Here is a 16,277-nt window from a genome sequence, read left to right on the forward strand (position 1 = left end):
AAGCACTGGAACGTGTTGCCTGGGGAAGGTGCGTGATCTCTCTTATGGGGGTTTCTAAGAAGGAGAGAGACCAAAATCCGTCAGCAATGACGTAGCTACAAGTTGATTTTTGCCTAAGGGCACGGGGATGTGTTAGATGAAGCCTTGAGTCCTTCGAGCGCTGTTTTCTGTAGCTGTGTGTCACTGCTGAATTCAGCACTTCCATATTCATGTCTAAGTGCTGGCTGAATACACAGGGAGCCTGAGGTTTCACTCAGGCCTCTCCCCTGTGCTTTCCTCTAATTTGCAAAATGAAGCCCAGGAGGGATAGATCTAATTATGGTCTAGTTTAGAGGCACAAGTATTAGGGAGGGGAGGTGAGAGAGAGAGAACAGGAGCTCGGGTGTGAAATGTCCTGCCTTCCCAGCGCTGTCCTGCCAAGTGTAGCGGGTTCAGCCTTGTTATGCTCCCAAGAGGCCCATCTGTGATGGCATTAACAGCAAGTAGCGCCATCGGAGAGGAGTTCGCATGCAGAACCCATTGAATTAAAATTTCAGGCAGTAAGGGAGGGCTTGTAATGTATTGGCAGCACTATCTGTAGCAGCACTGCCAGCATATTAGTGATGATGATGGAGTGACTACGGGGGAATTCATTAAATTTACAAGAGTCTCCCCAAATGAATCCACTGGCTAAAATACTAATTGCTGCCCTTGGGAGCACTTTGGTCATTTAGTTTCCAAGCAGAGCTTACTCTGAGAATAGGATTATGCTTCTGATGTTTTGCTTCAGTAGCGTCAACCTCTGTTAGGGTTTTTCAACGCCACGAATAGTTTGTCTGCACAAAGCTCGCTGCCTTACTGAACACGGGGCCTGTGAGAAACTGTTTTAGGAGGGAGAAATGCTTCAATTCATATAAAGTGCTCAAAAAGCATAAATACAAACAACACCCAGTATTATTGGTGGCAGTGATAGCTGCAGAGTCTCCTTTGCTAAAAGAGGAGAATTCTGAAACTTAAAAAGGGATGTATAGAAATCCTCTACTTTCCTTCTTAAGCTGGCAGATACTTTGAGGCTAATGGATAATGTTGCAAAGTCAAGCGTATCCCCATATCTGTGAATGTATGCTGGAGAAATTCTCCAGAGCTCGAGACTGCAACCCTCTCCAGAGGTTAGGGTCTGTGGACGATTTCCTGAATGAGCTCGAAGTGCAGTGGGCCACAATCTGGGTTTAAGTTTTTTATTTGTAAATTCTCATCCTGGTTTAGAGAACTGGAGAGTGGATGAAACAGAACAGATCTTTTCCAGGTGCTGTGATTGTACCACAGACTGGTTTCCTGACTATAAAATTGAGATCTGTAATAACTTTCATGGGTCAGTAGCTGCAGAGTCTATTTCTTTAATGGAACTAGAATTATAATCAAACTGTAACGTGGAAAAGGTAAAGCATTTTTGGATGAGGTGACTGATACTTTTTGTCAGACCCCTAGTATTATACACTAAATATTAAAGATCGCAATCCTAGCAATGATAGTAATCAATGGCTGAGAAAGGACAGGATATCTAGGGCTTGTTCATCCAGTGTGGGAACATATTTCATAGCTAAAAGACTGAGTCTTTTATAGTCCTGGCTATACCATTCATAATCTCTCTCTTTTGAAATGTGCTGATAGGCTGTTTTTTTTTTTTTCTGAGACCCTGAAGACAACCATCTGAATCACTGTCTGATAGCAAGGTGAGCTTTTGGGGTGGGAGAGAAGAATTTCTGAGTTCTGTTTCACAGCTGTAAGTAAAAACCAAACACAGTTGCAGTGTTAACCACTGTCTTACTGCTAGAGTACAGCTTTTCAGCTGGGCTTTTCTTATTTTGCACGAGATGCAATCCTTGCTTGTCAAACCTGGGAGATGATTGACTCCTCGATTGTATTGCCTTGTTCTCAGTAAATTGCAGTGTGATTCCCAATTTACCTGCCATACGGCCGGCTCTTCTCAGAAATCCAACTGCATAAGCGATTTGTGCCCAAGAACACGGGAAGGGAGCACATTATTTACAAAGTATGTAATCAAGCACTGTGATCCAACCCATTAGCTGGGTGACATCCTTCTCTTTATTTGCACAGTTTAGTGGCTCTGGGGTTTCAAGTGGGAGCTGTCACTTAGACTTTCTGATAATAAAACTTAATTGAAATTTCATTCCTATACCAGCAAGCGCCAGGTCACCAGATGGTTCCTAATTGTTATGTCCACACATTATGTGCTGCAATCCAGCACGGAATATTGTTTGCGCTGATGTTATCAGGACAAGTGCTACATGCACTCTCCAAATTTTTAACATAATATCTTATTGTTTAAAAAATGTAAATACTAAAGCAGTTATTTTTACTTAACAGTGTAAATTAATACATTTCCATGTGGAATTTTGGAAGATTATTTTTGTTATTTTGTTTTCTAAATCACGAATAAGACCCTAACAACTTTCTAACCACAATAACCTACTGGTTTCATATTCAAAAAAGCAGACTTTATGAGATTGTAAAAGCTGTGATCCGATCTGGGAGGCAATTCAAACCGCGCTGTCTCAGCATATCAGTATATGCAATGTAAGTAAGACTTACCCTGAGGCAAATGTTCTCCAGAACTTTGGATGGAACACCTAAAATCAGAATTTAGAGTAGGAGATGTTAACGGGACAAATGGGGAAAATCTGCCTGCCATGTTAGGTTCTTGACAGGCAAGAGAGGATATACATATTGTGCGGATGGGTGTAAGCACACTATACTTCTCCAGCTTTTGCTTAGGACCTTCTGGGCTGGGAAGTGCGCTCGTGGTGCAGTGCTTTTGCTAAGTGCATGTCCTGAGCTCGCTCCTTGCAGTGGGGCAAACATATCCGTGGCAGAAAAGAAGGGTGATCGCTGCAGTCCATTGAAGTTGCAGGGCTGGACCATGATTCTTTGCCTGCCTCTGTCCTTGGAGATCTTTTCCTTTTTGGTCATGTACATAAAGATGTGGTAGCTGGGCCTTGTCCTTGTAGCTGGTTCTGTGACTCTTTTTGGGAGTAATAAAGCAATAGGAGGTAAAGATGTTGCAGAGGATTCTTGTAAGAGCAGGAATCTGGCCTGCTCTGAGTAGGCTGGAGCTTTCACGCAGAAATGGACAGAACTATTTAGGACTCTTCAGGAATAACTAGCATGATACTGAATGACAGAACCAGCTGCCTACTGAGACATAGGAATGGAGGTCACTCACAAAGGCAGCGTTTGGAAAATAGAGAGTAATAATAGATGATATGGCGCCTGAGGGGTTTCCGTCCCCTTGCACGATTGGAGATGGAAAGTTTCCTAGCTGAGGCATTGGAGCATCTCATTCGCATCAAGAGACTTTTTTTTGCACTTACCCTCCAGATGTGCTTGGAAGTCTTGTTGACGTTCCCCAACAGCTGTCAGGAAGATGAGGAGGAAAGAGAGAACAAGTAATCCTTGTCACCGCTGGTAGCTTTACAGCAAGTTTGAAGCTTCAAGTGGCAGGGCTTTCCTCTTGGCTTCTTCCATTGCTTTTGTTTCACTCTCCTGCTTTTAACTGGGGAGGCAAAGTGTGCTTGGTGGTGCGTGCATTTCTCTGGGTACTGCTCACTTTTAACTCTTTGTCCAGAACGACTTCCAACCTGAAAAGAAAAAGGAAAAAATCAACAAGTTGTGGTGCTTTATGCCAGGATGGATTATTACTCAGCTTAAGAGTTCAACCCAAGGTATCACTTCTGATTATAGAAATAATTTTTATCCATGCATCCTAAGTCAAACTCTGCCTCAAGTAGTCAAGAAGGTAATTGAGAGACCAATTGAGATGGTTAAATTAGCCAGAGGAGAAGCAAATTAAACCAGGGTTCCTCCAAGAGGGACTCTTCCCTAAAACCTACTCCCTCCTTCCTGTTCTTGACTTCATTTTAATGTCCCACTGGTCAAAATGCAAGGCCTGCAGGGCTGTCCCCAGAAAGACATTCTTTCTTTGACCTGGTGTGTAGGGAGCAAACTCCTGTTGTTAGTGTTGCATCAATACAGCTTTATTTTGCTTTATGCTGTACATCTGATCCATAGCTTTGGAATTTACTCCACTTGCTGAACTGTTGGCAGGTCTGTGTGAGGTGGCTCCAGTAAAAGCAGGACTGCTGGGATCTAAACTATTGCTAAACTCAAACAAAAACAAAATGCATATCTTCACAGTTCTTCCTATTGGGATCAGAAGTAGAAGTAATAAATACAGCAAGGGAAGCTGTTCTCAAATTATTTGCGATGTTAAGTGGAGTGGGAAAGTGCTTCAAAATACTTCTCAAATGGTTTCTGTAAACATTCCTTGAATACCTGTCCTGTGCATAGGTTTGCTGTGTGTTTAAGAAGATGCACACTTTCTAGAAGATTAGTTTTTGTCTTCCGTTTGGTTTGTTAAAAATCTCAGAGGCTGGGGAAATAATGTCTGTTCTGCTTTAGAAAATGAAAAGAAACAAAGTTTCAGAGGAACATTTGGAAGTTAGTCCCTTGCTTTACACCAAACTTCTCCAAGTTTGCCCAGGACTCACTTTTCTGGACATACAAACATGATGCTAGCAGCAGACAAGGGATATTTCTTTGGTTGACTCCTGTTTTTATATATAGCTGTAAAGTTTCGGAAAAACAGAAAGCAAATTTCAGCTAGGATTCTGTTGCTGTTAGTGCTTTCCTTGATATAGCCCTTGACTGTATCAACCCAAACTAAATTGAAACAGCACATGTGTAATTTGGCAGAGTTTAATCAACAACTAAAACTGTGGAAAAAGGATGCAGTTAAAAAGTGGTGTTAAAACAGTGATGAAGTAGTGGGTTGGCAAATATGCTACTCATTGAAAGAACCAATTTTCACGTTGATAAAGGTTTTGATAGCAGTGAATCTGCTCCAATGTTTTGCCGTTAGAAATGGGTGTATCGGAAATGTACTGAAGTACTTTGCTTTCTGGGTTCTTACCTTTGTGCTGAAGGATCTTGTGCAAATGTTGTTCAGATTCTTGTTTTGAAGAAAACCCTTAGGCATCTATTCCACGATACAAAAGAAACTGGACGATGCATGGGGTGCTGTAAAGTAGGACTATGGGAGCAGAAGGAGATGAGAGACCTGCAACAATCAGAAGGCTGTAACTGTATCAGAAGAGGACAGCAATGGGTATGAATCATGGCTATGAATCAGAAACCAGATTTTCTTATATACAGTGATTCTGTTGCTGAATCTTGTTAGAGTTGTGCATAAGCAAATTAAAACTGTATCCCATGGTATGTCAGAGCTTTCCTTACATTGTGTCCTAGGTTAGCAAGGTCTGACTGTGTTTTGTGAAGAGTTTCCTTCATTACCACAGCACTTCAGTTTGGATTGATGTTATTAGTATAGCTTTATCCCAGTAACACCAGCAGTCATGAGAAGGCAGATGAAATGTCAAGGATTGTAATGTAGAGAAGGTCAGAGCATGATCTGGTGGTTTGTCCGAAATTCTGTGTCTGGCATGTTCCCTTTGGGAACTTTTAAGGAATAGAGCTACCTGCAAGCAAAAATGGGCAGGACCGAGCCACATGAAGGAAACACAGCTGTACAGCAATTTCCAGCAGCTCTTAGTTTTTGAGAAAAAAACTGAACACTAAGGTGTATGGAAGGAGGAAGGGGATAAATCATGCAGAGCACTGCGGACAATGGGCAGAGCTTCAATTTAGTAGCAAAGATGAGAACAAGACAGTGAAGGTGTCTGAGAAGTGTTTGGAGATTGTTTTGAATGATAAGTATGGGCAAGCTGAGGTCTAGAGGTGGCATGAGGTATGTTCTGAGGAAAAGCTGGAACAGCCAAGACATCATGGTCAAGGGAACAACAAGGATTTGTTGTTCAACAACCCTGAAATGAGGTTCTGGAGATACTGTGAGGAAAAACAGGCAGGACTGCATGGAGGCATTGAAATTTAGGGGAAAGTCAAAGGTTACTCTTAGTACATAAGCCTCAGGGACAGGAAAAATATTGAATCTGCCAACAATTAAAGACAGGAGAAAAAGAACTGGAATTTCCTTGACACTAAGGGAGTTTCTTTCAGTCATGATACCACTCAACTTTCCAAATGGCTCTGAAAATATTTGTTGAAGCATGAGTTATCTTCTTTCAAAAACATTTTTGCATTCCAAGAGATAATGCTGTTAGAGCCCTCCGCACGAGTTTCCATTCTCTGTCTTTTTTCAGGTGACTAATTCCCATGGAATTTCAGGGGATTTGACCATGTAAATACCTGCACTTCCTTTTGAAAACTTGCTACCTTCTGTTAATGGATGCAAAGAACCAAATTCTTACCTGATTTAGCTCAGATACCGCAGTGCATAAAGGAAACCTAGGCTATCACTCAAAACGTTTGAAAGTCTATGATTAGAATAAATATACATAATAGACATCTGATTTTTTTTCACTTAATATTTTCAAGGTATTTTGGTAATTAACTGTAACTGACTCAACCTTTAAATGTTAATTTAGTTAGGAGTAATGTGTATCTCAGATGTTATTTAAACATTTCCTCTGCCAAGCCATGTTATTTTAAACAACTGGTATGTGAATCACTTGCAGAGGTCTCTGCAGAACTGAAGATTAATACCAGCTTCTACAGCACGAGACATTCAAATTCATCCTCTAGAAACCAATAGAGAATGCTGACTGCCCTTCTGGGAAGATGTAAGCTAGCCTGTAAAGTCAGGGCAGGTTTATGTTAAATTGTGATATAAAATTCATGCAAGAATTTAAGGGATTCAGTGAAATCATAAGAACAAAACAAAAACAATTTAATGCAGGTGAATGTCGATGCCAAACAAGAAAAAGGCAGTGAAGCTGTAGCTCATCAGGGTGACTTCAACATAACAGAACTGCATACATAAAAGGAATTCAAAATGAGGGAAGGATCTGAATATGAACAAAACTGAAATTAAAATCCAGCAGTGTACTGACGAAAAGCAAGGATGGAAAGTGGAAGCAGCTAGCAGGTAGCAAACATCAGCAATAGCAGTTGTGATTGCCATTAGCTTGAAATTGATGGGAAATTAAAGCCAGAATACATTCTCACAGGGACCGCCTCGGTCATCTAAAATAATGTGTTTGTTTGGAAATTAAAAAGTTAGAAAAGAATCAAAGATAGGGTTGTTTAGGAGAGGTCGAGAAGCCTGGTGTCTGATAACCGTGGGTAAATGTACAACCACGGTATTGTGGATGACCATCCTGCAGCTCTGAATGAGCAGTGTTACATTTCACAGGAGCTAGTGAAGCACTTAAAGAAGCTAGTGAGCATTTAAAAGTCAACACAGACTGTTAAAAGAAGTGAATGTAAGATTCAGTGATTTGACGTGCTTCTAGACAGTCAAAGCTGAGTAAGCAGTAAAGTAGCTGCTGTTGATAAATGCTGAGAAAAGGAAAGCAGAATCCCAAAGATTTCCAAATGATGACTAGCATTTAACTCTGAGTAGCACTTGCACAAAAAAAAGAAACCAAATGATTACAGTTGCAGGCATCATAAAATACTGGGACATAGAAAAAATAAAGTAGTGAGAATTAGTTATCCAGTCAAAAAAATTAATTGCACAGTTACCAAGGCTAGATGTACCTTCAGAAAATGGAAGAAAAGGATTTCCAAAGTGATGAAGGGATTACAAATTATAAAATAAGTAATAGGAAGTGTTGTCAAAAAAAACCACCATCACAAACAGAAGAGAAACTGCATCATCTAATCAGGGTTCTGAGAGCTGAGGAATAAAAAATTAAGTGGAGGAAACCAATGCCTGGCTGGGACCTAACCAATAAAAAATGTTCCCAGCCACCGACAGCACAAGGGCGGAGGACTGACCAGAACTACCCTACAGCAGGAAAACTTTACAGTAGAAGAGGTAAAAGAGTGACCCAAGCTGTCACTCTTTGGTATCCTGCTCTCCCCATCTCCCCTATATAACAGGCTATATAATGCTGTTTAATGCTATTTACATTTATTTGAATAAATATAGTATGGTGAAAGTGATGTTTAAAAGACAGTCATAGTAAGCTATTGCTTTAGGGTCATAAATTTTGAAAGAAATTAATGTGTATATGTATGAGTTTATTTCTTAGTTTGGGACTTGTAGTGAAATATTAAGTTCAATTTTATCTTAACTGATTGAACCACTCTTAAGCAGTCAGAGTATGGTTTTGAACACCCATCTACCCGATTCCTAGAATACAGTGCAGATTTAAACATCAGTTGCTAAAGTAGCAAGTCAAAAGCAAAAAGCTAGATGGCTTTCTTTAGTGATAAGCTATAATAAATTTATGTAATTAATGTTCACATTTTAATTTCACTGTAGTAAAGTTTAAAGTGTAACTAAAAACTATAAAATTTGATTTTGAAGTAACTATAGTTTACTGTTTAATACTGTAGGGCAAGGAACTTTAAAATTACTGAGTCAAAGTGAAAACTACAGCAAATTCAGTCAAAATACAGTTTGTGCGAAATTTGAGGGCTATTGGAAAGTAGGAAATCGGTAGCTTTTAGTAAGTTTTTTTTTGTCACACTTTACCCTGTGACTAGGTGTTCAAGCACATACCACATTGGTAAAGGAGACCGTGCGTTCGTGGGGATTGCTCGATGTTCATTAACTATATAAAGCTCCTGTGAGCAGATAGCTGGGGGCCTCCAAGACACCAGCTTGTCTTTATGTCTGTCTCCCAGTGGGCAAGCGCCCATGCTGTAATGATTACTAATTAACAATTTTTTCCAGGAACTGTGACAAAGAACTGTGGAAATGTGGATTGAAAAATTAGCTATTCTGGCTCAAAAAGCTGAGTTTTCAAATCATGCTCTTGGCATGCAGTGGGACGGGATTTGCTTCTTCACCTCTCTGCTCCTTTTCTAGACTGTGTAGCAGTCTCTAGGGAGAAGTTTTAGGGTTGAGATCTTCCTGGGAATGCAATTTTCCAATGCACTGACTCTCCTAGGACTAGATCAGACCTTTTATGGCAGAGAAGAGCAGTAGTGCTCTTTGATCCCACTACTTCACTCAGACACCCCAGCTCTACGGCTCTGGTTCTGCAGGGGCTGTGCTACTGTAATTTGCCTTTCCCAGAGTATTGTCATGTCCACTGCACAATCATAATCCATTCAATTTGGCACCTACAATTCAGAACTGATGTCTTTATGAAAAATTGGTCGAGTACTTCCATTAAGGTAGGGAAATCTTATTAAACCTCTGATGTTAACAACTTGATCACAGGGGTACAGGATGCAAGTCATAATGACAAAATTGTCTGGCTAATATAATGTAGTTGAGTGTAGATCATTATAGGATTTGTACAAAAGGGAATTTGTTGCTGGCTTTTTTTTTTCTTCCATATTTTATACCAATAGTAAATATCTCTGTTTTGCACTGCTGGGTTGAGATATTGAATCTTCTTGTCGTTAACAGGTACTTCTTGCAAATACATTGGTTTGTGACTTTTCAGTGATAAATCAGTGACATGAAGTTCCTTCCCATTTTTATTGACTGTGAATTGTTTGCATAGTAAATAAAAGTTTTCTCTCATAACAACATAGATAATATCTGAAAAGATTATTATCCCAGAGGGCAGGAAACTCTCCGTGCAATAGTAACTACATTGAGTCTGTATTTGAAAAGACAAAAACCTACTAAAACATGTTGAGCATTATGCTAACATTCTGCTCTTGTGTCAGAAAACTAGTACACGTTTTGTCATTTTTCAACATTTTCCTGATGAAATTATAAATGCTATTACAGGATAAACTTTACAAAAGTTATCCCAGATAAAATTAGATGAGAATAGATTGGATATTTTCATTATTTAAACCAACAAAATATTGTTCCTACCATATTTACTACTGGAACTTGAAAAATGAAGGTGGGGTAGGAGATAGAAGGGGACTGGGAATTTGCCCTTGAATTTCAAGCTGTTTGGGGTTGACAAATCTTTTTAAAATAAACTTTTCTTAAGCAATGATCTTCAAAACTTGGATTCTTAGTGTTAGCAACTCATGTGAATAGCCAGGCAGTAAAAATGGCTGGGCAGCTTTGTATTTCAATGGCATGAGAACTGCATGGATCTTACTCCATCAATAAAATCAGAATTATTGCCATGTATAAATGGCAGTCTGAGTTCATGTGTATCAGAGGTCCATGGCATTAAAATAATTATTTTTTTTTGTCTGGAATCGGAGTTGATGAAGCAGAGGTATCCTAAAGAACATTTCAGAACTGCTCAGCAATGAGATTCCTTTGATGTATGGGTATTTTCAGCTACTTACCTTTAGATTAAATATGCTAGCAGTGTTCTTCTCCGAAGTCAACACCAAATACTTGAATAATCCTCACAGATGTTAGTAATTTAAATAGGAAAGGTACTGTCATTCCTACAAAATAAATATATAGTAGGATGGAAATAAAAAAAATCCCTCAAAGATGTTCAAGCGTAAACACAGATTCTTGCGATAAGTACATGGAGTCCTCATTGTCACATGAGGAATGCACAGTGAAAAACAAAAAAGCCAGGGAAAGAAGTCAGATTGTAAATGGCAGGGAAAAGGGGAGTTGGTAAGTCCATCATTTAACAGTCTTGAGGATAAACATCATAAATGATGAGTTAGTTGGGAATGTAAAGTAGGATAAGGAAGTGAACTCGTCAAAGAGTGGAAAGAGGCAGCAAGAGATGTAAAAGCCAAGGCAGCAAGCTTGAGCTCTCTCCAGATTCAAGTCAAAGACTGTCTCTGAAATTTGTAACAGGGATATGGACAGGCTCTAAAATAAAATAAAAGCTCAGTAATAAAACAGAAGACAAAAGTTCAGTGATCAAACTGGAAATAAAAACCAGAGATCAAAAGCTAGCATCAGATGGTAGTTCAGCCATTGTAACAGAAAAGGGGATGTGGCATACAGCAATTCGGCCAACAGAACAGAAAAGGAGACGTGGCAAATTCTTCATTATCATGAATCTTTAAATCAAGATGTAATATGCTCATTTGTTCAGAGTTTCTTGACTGTGGGTCCAGCCCCTCCACTCCTTCCCCACTGTCAGAGAATGCAATCAGGGAGTTGTGAAGCATGGAAGATTTACTGCCCTCTCTTTCCTACTCTTTGTGCACCCTTACTTTTCAAGGTCAAGTAGCTTCCATCAACTCCTCGAAGCTCTCCCAGATTATATAAATTTACAGTCATCAATAATTCTTAAACTATTTTATGATCATGAAAATCTAACTTCAATGAGAAACTTCAACCTCCAGTAATGGAAAAAGAGCTCATCTAGTTCTGATCACTGTATTTAGTGACAGTACAGTGAAACAAATGCCTCGTTATACCAATTAGCTGATAAAAGTATGTGCTGTTATTGGCTGTGACTGTTTTAAGCAACTATTTGTAATGAAGCATGGAACTATTTTCACAAGGGAGAAAAGCTTAATGTTCAGCTAGGAATGCATTTTGTACTTGGCTGTTTCTGTAATACATTATTACTTCTACCCTGGACAAGTTTTATGAGTACTGCATTTGCTGCTTCTATTTTCTTTTCTGCTTTTGACAGCAAATTTTTCTCCTGTGCTGTTCAGATTACTTTTGTGTTAGGATGCTGATGTTGATGTTGGACTCTAAGTACCGATCAAGATCCACTTGTTAAGAGATTCTAGTAGTTTATTTGAAAAACTCATAAGTAAATTCACCAATATATTAAATGTGCATGATGTGGTCTTAAATTAGCTTGTATTACTTGTAGCTACATGTAACACTTTATACAAATAGTTTAAATACCATATTTTAATCCAGGCAGTGACAAATTGTGATTACATTGTATATCCAGGAAGATTGTTTATTACAAGTTCACTGATGTCTTTGTATTGGTTAGGAACATGTAGTTGTCCCAAGAAATCACCGTCTTTGTCTGACAAACTGCTTTCCAGGGCACTAGGTTCAAGATCAGACAAGTCCGGTGGCAAGTAAGAGCTAACTTGAGTTAGTGACTGGCTTTTTTCTGCGGAGGCCTGCCCCTTTCCTACATTCTGATCAGTATCAGTGCTAACTTGTTTGCTTCTTGGTATAGATGCTTGTTTAATATCCCGATCAACTCTGTTCTCATCCTTATTGATCTGTTGGGCTTTTTGCTCTTCATCGAATAACCTTGCCCGAATGGAGACATCATTAAGTACATCAACAGATTCACCCCTAGTTCTTTTGCTGTTTTTTAACTTGCGGTTTCTCTTCAAAGAGTGGACTGGGGATGAAGCTGACTGCACTGGAAGAAGATCTGATGTACTTTCAGCTCTTTGACTTGCCTTTGAAACTCTGGACCTGATAGATTCTGGCTCTGTATCTGACCAAGGTCGCTTTGGGCTTTCAAGCCAGAGAGGTTCAGGACTGCTGTCAAAAGCTTCCAAGTCTCTGCCTGTACACTCAGCACTGGTGAAATCTTCTGAATAAGCTGTGTTGTCAGGACTAACAACAAAGTCATCTGAGTATATGAGTTCAGAGTTCTTTTCAACACTCGTGCTGGGGCTTGGTTTGTGATCACTTACAACAGAAACATCATCATGCTCCGTGGTTTTATGATGAAGTAAGTGTATTTCTTCCTCATTACCATTACTTCCCTTTGCATTAGCATCTGATGGGACAGCAGCTGGAAGCTGGACTTTCAATTCCCTTTCCTTGTGAGCAGACTTTAATACGGTTTCTTCCAGTAAGGGGACTGCAGTTACTTTGCGTGTATGTTCTTCGTTTGCAGTCTCATTCTTCCTCAACAGCCTTTCAACCTGACCCTGCAGGTCAGGGGACACATCTCCTGTGCTGGAAAAGTACTCTTTGAGAGCACAGTTTTGTAATGAAGTCTCAACAATTTCATCAAACTGACCATCCTGCTTTGAACTGTCTCCATTGCTACAGTGCTCGTAAGGAACCATGTGCTTTTCTCCAGCATTTCTGAGCAGCTTTCTTTTGGATGAAGGGCTTCTCTCCTTCAACATCTCCACTTGTTTCTTTCTGTACTGCTCTCTCTTCTCAAGCAGTATCAGCTTATCAGGGTTGGTCTGCTGCAGCCGTAGCCTCACTGTATTTGTCAGCCCATACAGCAGTTTCCTCCTGGGAGGTCTGTTTTCCTTAGGTTTGCAGTTCCTTTCAGATCCCGTCTCTCCCTGGGGTGCAGCTTTCTTAGGTCTTCTCACAGCCTGTGCAGACTCCCGGGAGGTAGCCTCCTGTCGGCCTTGCTTGAAGGGCGAGCTGGCAGCTCTGCTGTTCCCATGGGGCCTCGCAGGTGCCTCCGCAGGTTTGAGGACAGAGGAGCAGCCGGGGGGCTGCAGATCCGTGCCGCTGCTCCTTGGGGCCTGGTAGAGCGAGGCCAGATGCGGGTGGACGGCAGCGGGTGCGGCATGGCCGGTGAGCAGCGACAGCTCCGCCAGCAAGGCGCTGAGCAGCGGCAGCTGCCCCAGGGTGGCGTGGGGCTGCCGGGGGTGCAGCAGCGAGGGCCCAGCGCTGGGCCGCGGGGGGCTCTGGGCCTCGCCGTGCCCCTGCGGGCTGTGCACCACGACGCGCTCCTCTTGCCCTACTGCTGCTGCTGGTGGGGGACGCGGCTGGGCCGGCTCGCAGCGGTAGTAGAGCACGGGAGGGCAGATGATGTTGCCCCCTTCCTCTTCCTCCTCCTCAGGGGAGGAGGAGGCGTGCGGCGAGGCAGCGCGGGGGCTGGCGGGGCCCCGCTCCCCGCCGTCCCGCAGCCTGCTGAGGCGGACGCCCAGCGCCACCTCCCCGACGGGGCGGCCGGCGGCGTCCCGCAGCGGGAAGCGGCCGCGGCGGCCCCACGAGGCGGGCGGCCCGGGGCACCGCAGCAGCCGGGCGGCGGCGGGGGCGAGCGAGAGGCGGCAGGCGCCGAGCAGGCGGGCGGGCCGCGGGCCGGGCCCGGCGGGCAGCGCCACGAGCAGGGCGCGCAGCGGCTGGCGGCGGAGCGCGGAGCGCAGCGAGCCCCGGCGCCAGCGGAAGAGGCAGCGCTTGCCGCGGCCGAAGGGGAAGGGCCGGCCCGGGAGCAGCGGCGAGGGCGAGGAGGAGGCGGCCGGGAGCAGCAGGAGCGGGGGGAAGTCGAGGAAGCGCAGCGCCACGGCCGGGCGCAGCGCGGGGCCCGGCGCCGCCACCCGCACGGCCGCCACCAGCAGCTCCAGGCAGTACAGCCCCTCGCCGCCGCCGCCCGGCATGGCGGCACCGCGCCTCTCGCGGCACGGCTCCCCCGGGGCCCGCCGGCCGTTACCGCAGGCAACGCGCCTCGGCAAAGCGCGCTGGGAGCTGTAGTCCTGGGCGCGGCCCTGTCACGGAATCGTTGAATCGGCAACGTTGGGAAAGACCTTCATGGTCATCTGGTCCGACCATCCCCCTACCACCGATGTCACCCACTAAGCCATGTCCCTAAGCACCACGTCCAACCTGTCCTTGAACACCCCCAGGGACGGTGACTCCACCACCTCCATGGGCAGCCCGTCCCAATGCCCGACTGCTCTTTCTGAGAAGAAATGTCTCCTCATTTCCAACCTGAACCTCCCCTGGCGCAACTTGAGGCCATTCCCTCTAGTCCTATCACTAGTTATCTGTGAGAAGAGGCTGAACCCTAGCTCCTCACACCTTCCTTTCAGGTAGTCGTAGAGAGCAATAAGGTCTCCCCTGAGCCTCCTCTTCTCCAGACTAAACAACCCCAGTTCCATCAGCTGCTCCTCACAGGACTTGTGTCCCAGGCCCTTCACCAGCTTCGTAGTCCTTCTCTGGACTTTTCCAGGTGGGTCTTTTTGCCAAGGTGGCAGGCAGGCAAACAGCACTCCTCACATCCCGCACTGCCAGGCGTTTGTGAAGGGGTGCAGCTGCCAAGGCCTCAACAGTGCCTTTCCCACAAAAAGCATGGGTAACGCAGTCCCTTAGGAAGGGGCAGGGTCTTGCATGCAGCAGAGGAGTGCTTCTGGAGGCAAGGAGTGACATTAGGTTTATTTTTGCTTGTCTGCAGCATTTCCCTCCCCCCCATAAATACAGTATCCTAAACTGATGGCGTTCGGTTACAGTCGCAGTATGCCCTCACCATTCACAGCTGGAGGGTGCCTGAAAGAGAGACTGATCCTCTCTCCCTTTCTTCTTTTTATTCCCTCCGTTTTTTCCCATTTCCTTCCTCTGCCAAATCACAATCGCTTTTCAGGAAAGTAGAAACCAGAGAGAAATGAATAAAGAACTCTTCACTGTTGGTCAATTCCCTTTATCATTATTATTTAAAGGATACCTTTCATAAGCTGTTCTGAGAAGACAGTTAAGGAACAGACCTCTGTATTGTGGCCAGGGCTTCAGAAGTAAATAATTAAGTTCTTCTCAGTTCGTCTACAGAGGACTACAGGTCCTCTGCCATCAGTGCTGCTGGTGTTCAGATATTCCCATTGTACTGACACTGCAGCAGATTAAACAAATTGCCAGACCATTTCCATGCCACATTCGTCTCCTGTCATCAGTTGTCTGTTTTTCCTTCTGTTTCCTTTTCTGCAAGACTTTTCCCATCCCAGGAGGGCTTGACAATTTAGTTGTCGTTCTCTGAAAAGGCAGAATGACAAAAGACCTCTGGTACGCTGAGGGCAACAAACATATTTAGCAGTGGTCAAACAGCTGCTCTTAAGGTCCCCAGGGAAGAGGCTGCATAGGTGTTTTGCCCATTTTACAGATGGGCACACTGAGATTATGAATTTTAGTCCATGATTTTTAAGCTCTTTATTTTGAAACTTCCAGCTTGAGCAAACAAGAGACACAGTTTTGTGTGGTAACTGAGACTGAAATTAGGGGCTAAATTCTGTAGGAACTGTAGCTGCATTTTAAGATGCTGAGCCTCTGCACTCCCAACAGTTTCATGTGAAACTGAAAATTTCAGTTTCATGCATTTCCCTGAAAATCAGCCTTAATCCTGTATTTGATTCTGTACATGCAATATAAATAAAAAATACTGAATACTTGTGAAAACTGTAGGTGTGAATAAGCTGTGGAAGGTCAGTCAGCGAGTTAGTAACAGAACAAGTATTGAAATAGAAGGCGGTGTGGATTTTAAGTTTGTTCCCATTGCTACGTATTATTAACTCAATCGTCTGAGCACATTTGTCTTCAAAATAAACAGAAAACAACATTTTGTTGTTGAGTTGCAACTCAGATAAAAAAGGCAAAAATCGTTTTTCCTTCCAATAATCCTGATGTTTGGTACCCACCATTGTAAGGAGACTTGAGATAACACATTTTTAGACTACATGTCACA

General features: G+C 43.1%; 1 protein-coding gene across 1 annotated transcript; it reads right to left on the minus strand.

Moving 5' to 3' along the window:
• Nucleotides 1-11,776: 11,776 nt before the first annotated feature.
• MAP10 (microtubule associated protein 10) lies at nt 11,777-14,208 on the minus strand. Its single transcript, XM_013199826.3, has one exon. It carries the CDS (start codon nt 14,206-14,208, stop codon nt 11,821-11,823), a length of 2,388 nt encoding a protein of 795 aa, XP_013055280.3. The 3' UTR covers nt 11,777-11,820.
• Nucleotides 14,209-16,277: the final 2,069 nt, after the last annotated feature.

This window comes from Anser cygnoides, chromosome 3 (assembly GCF_040182565.1).
Source record: "Anser cygnoides isolate HZ-2024a breed goose chromosome 3, Taihu_goose_T2T_genome, whole genome shotgun sequence".
In the NCBI taxonomy this organism is placed as follows: Eukaryota; Metazoa; Chordata; class Aves; order Anseriformes; family Anatidae; genus Anser; species Anser cygnoides.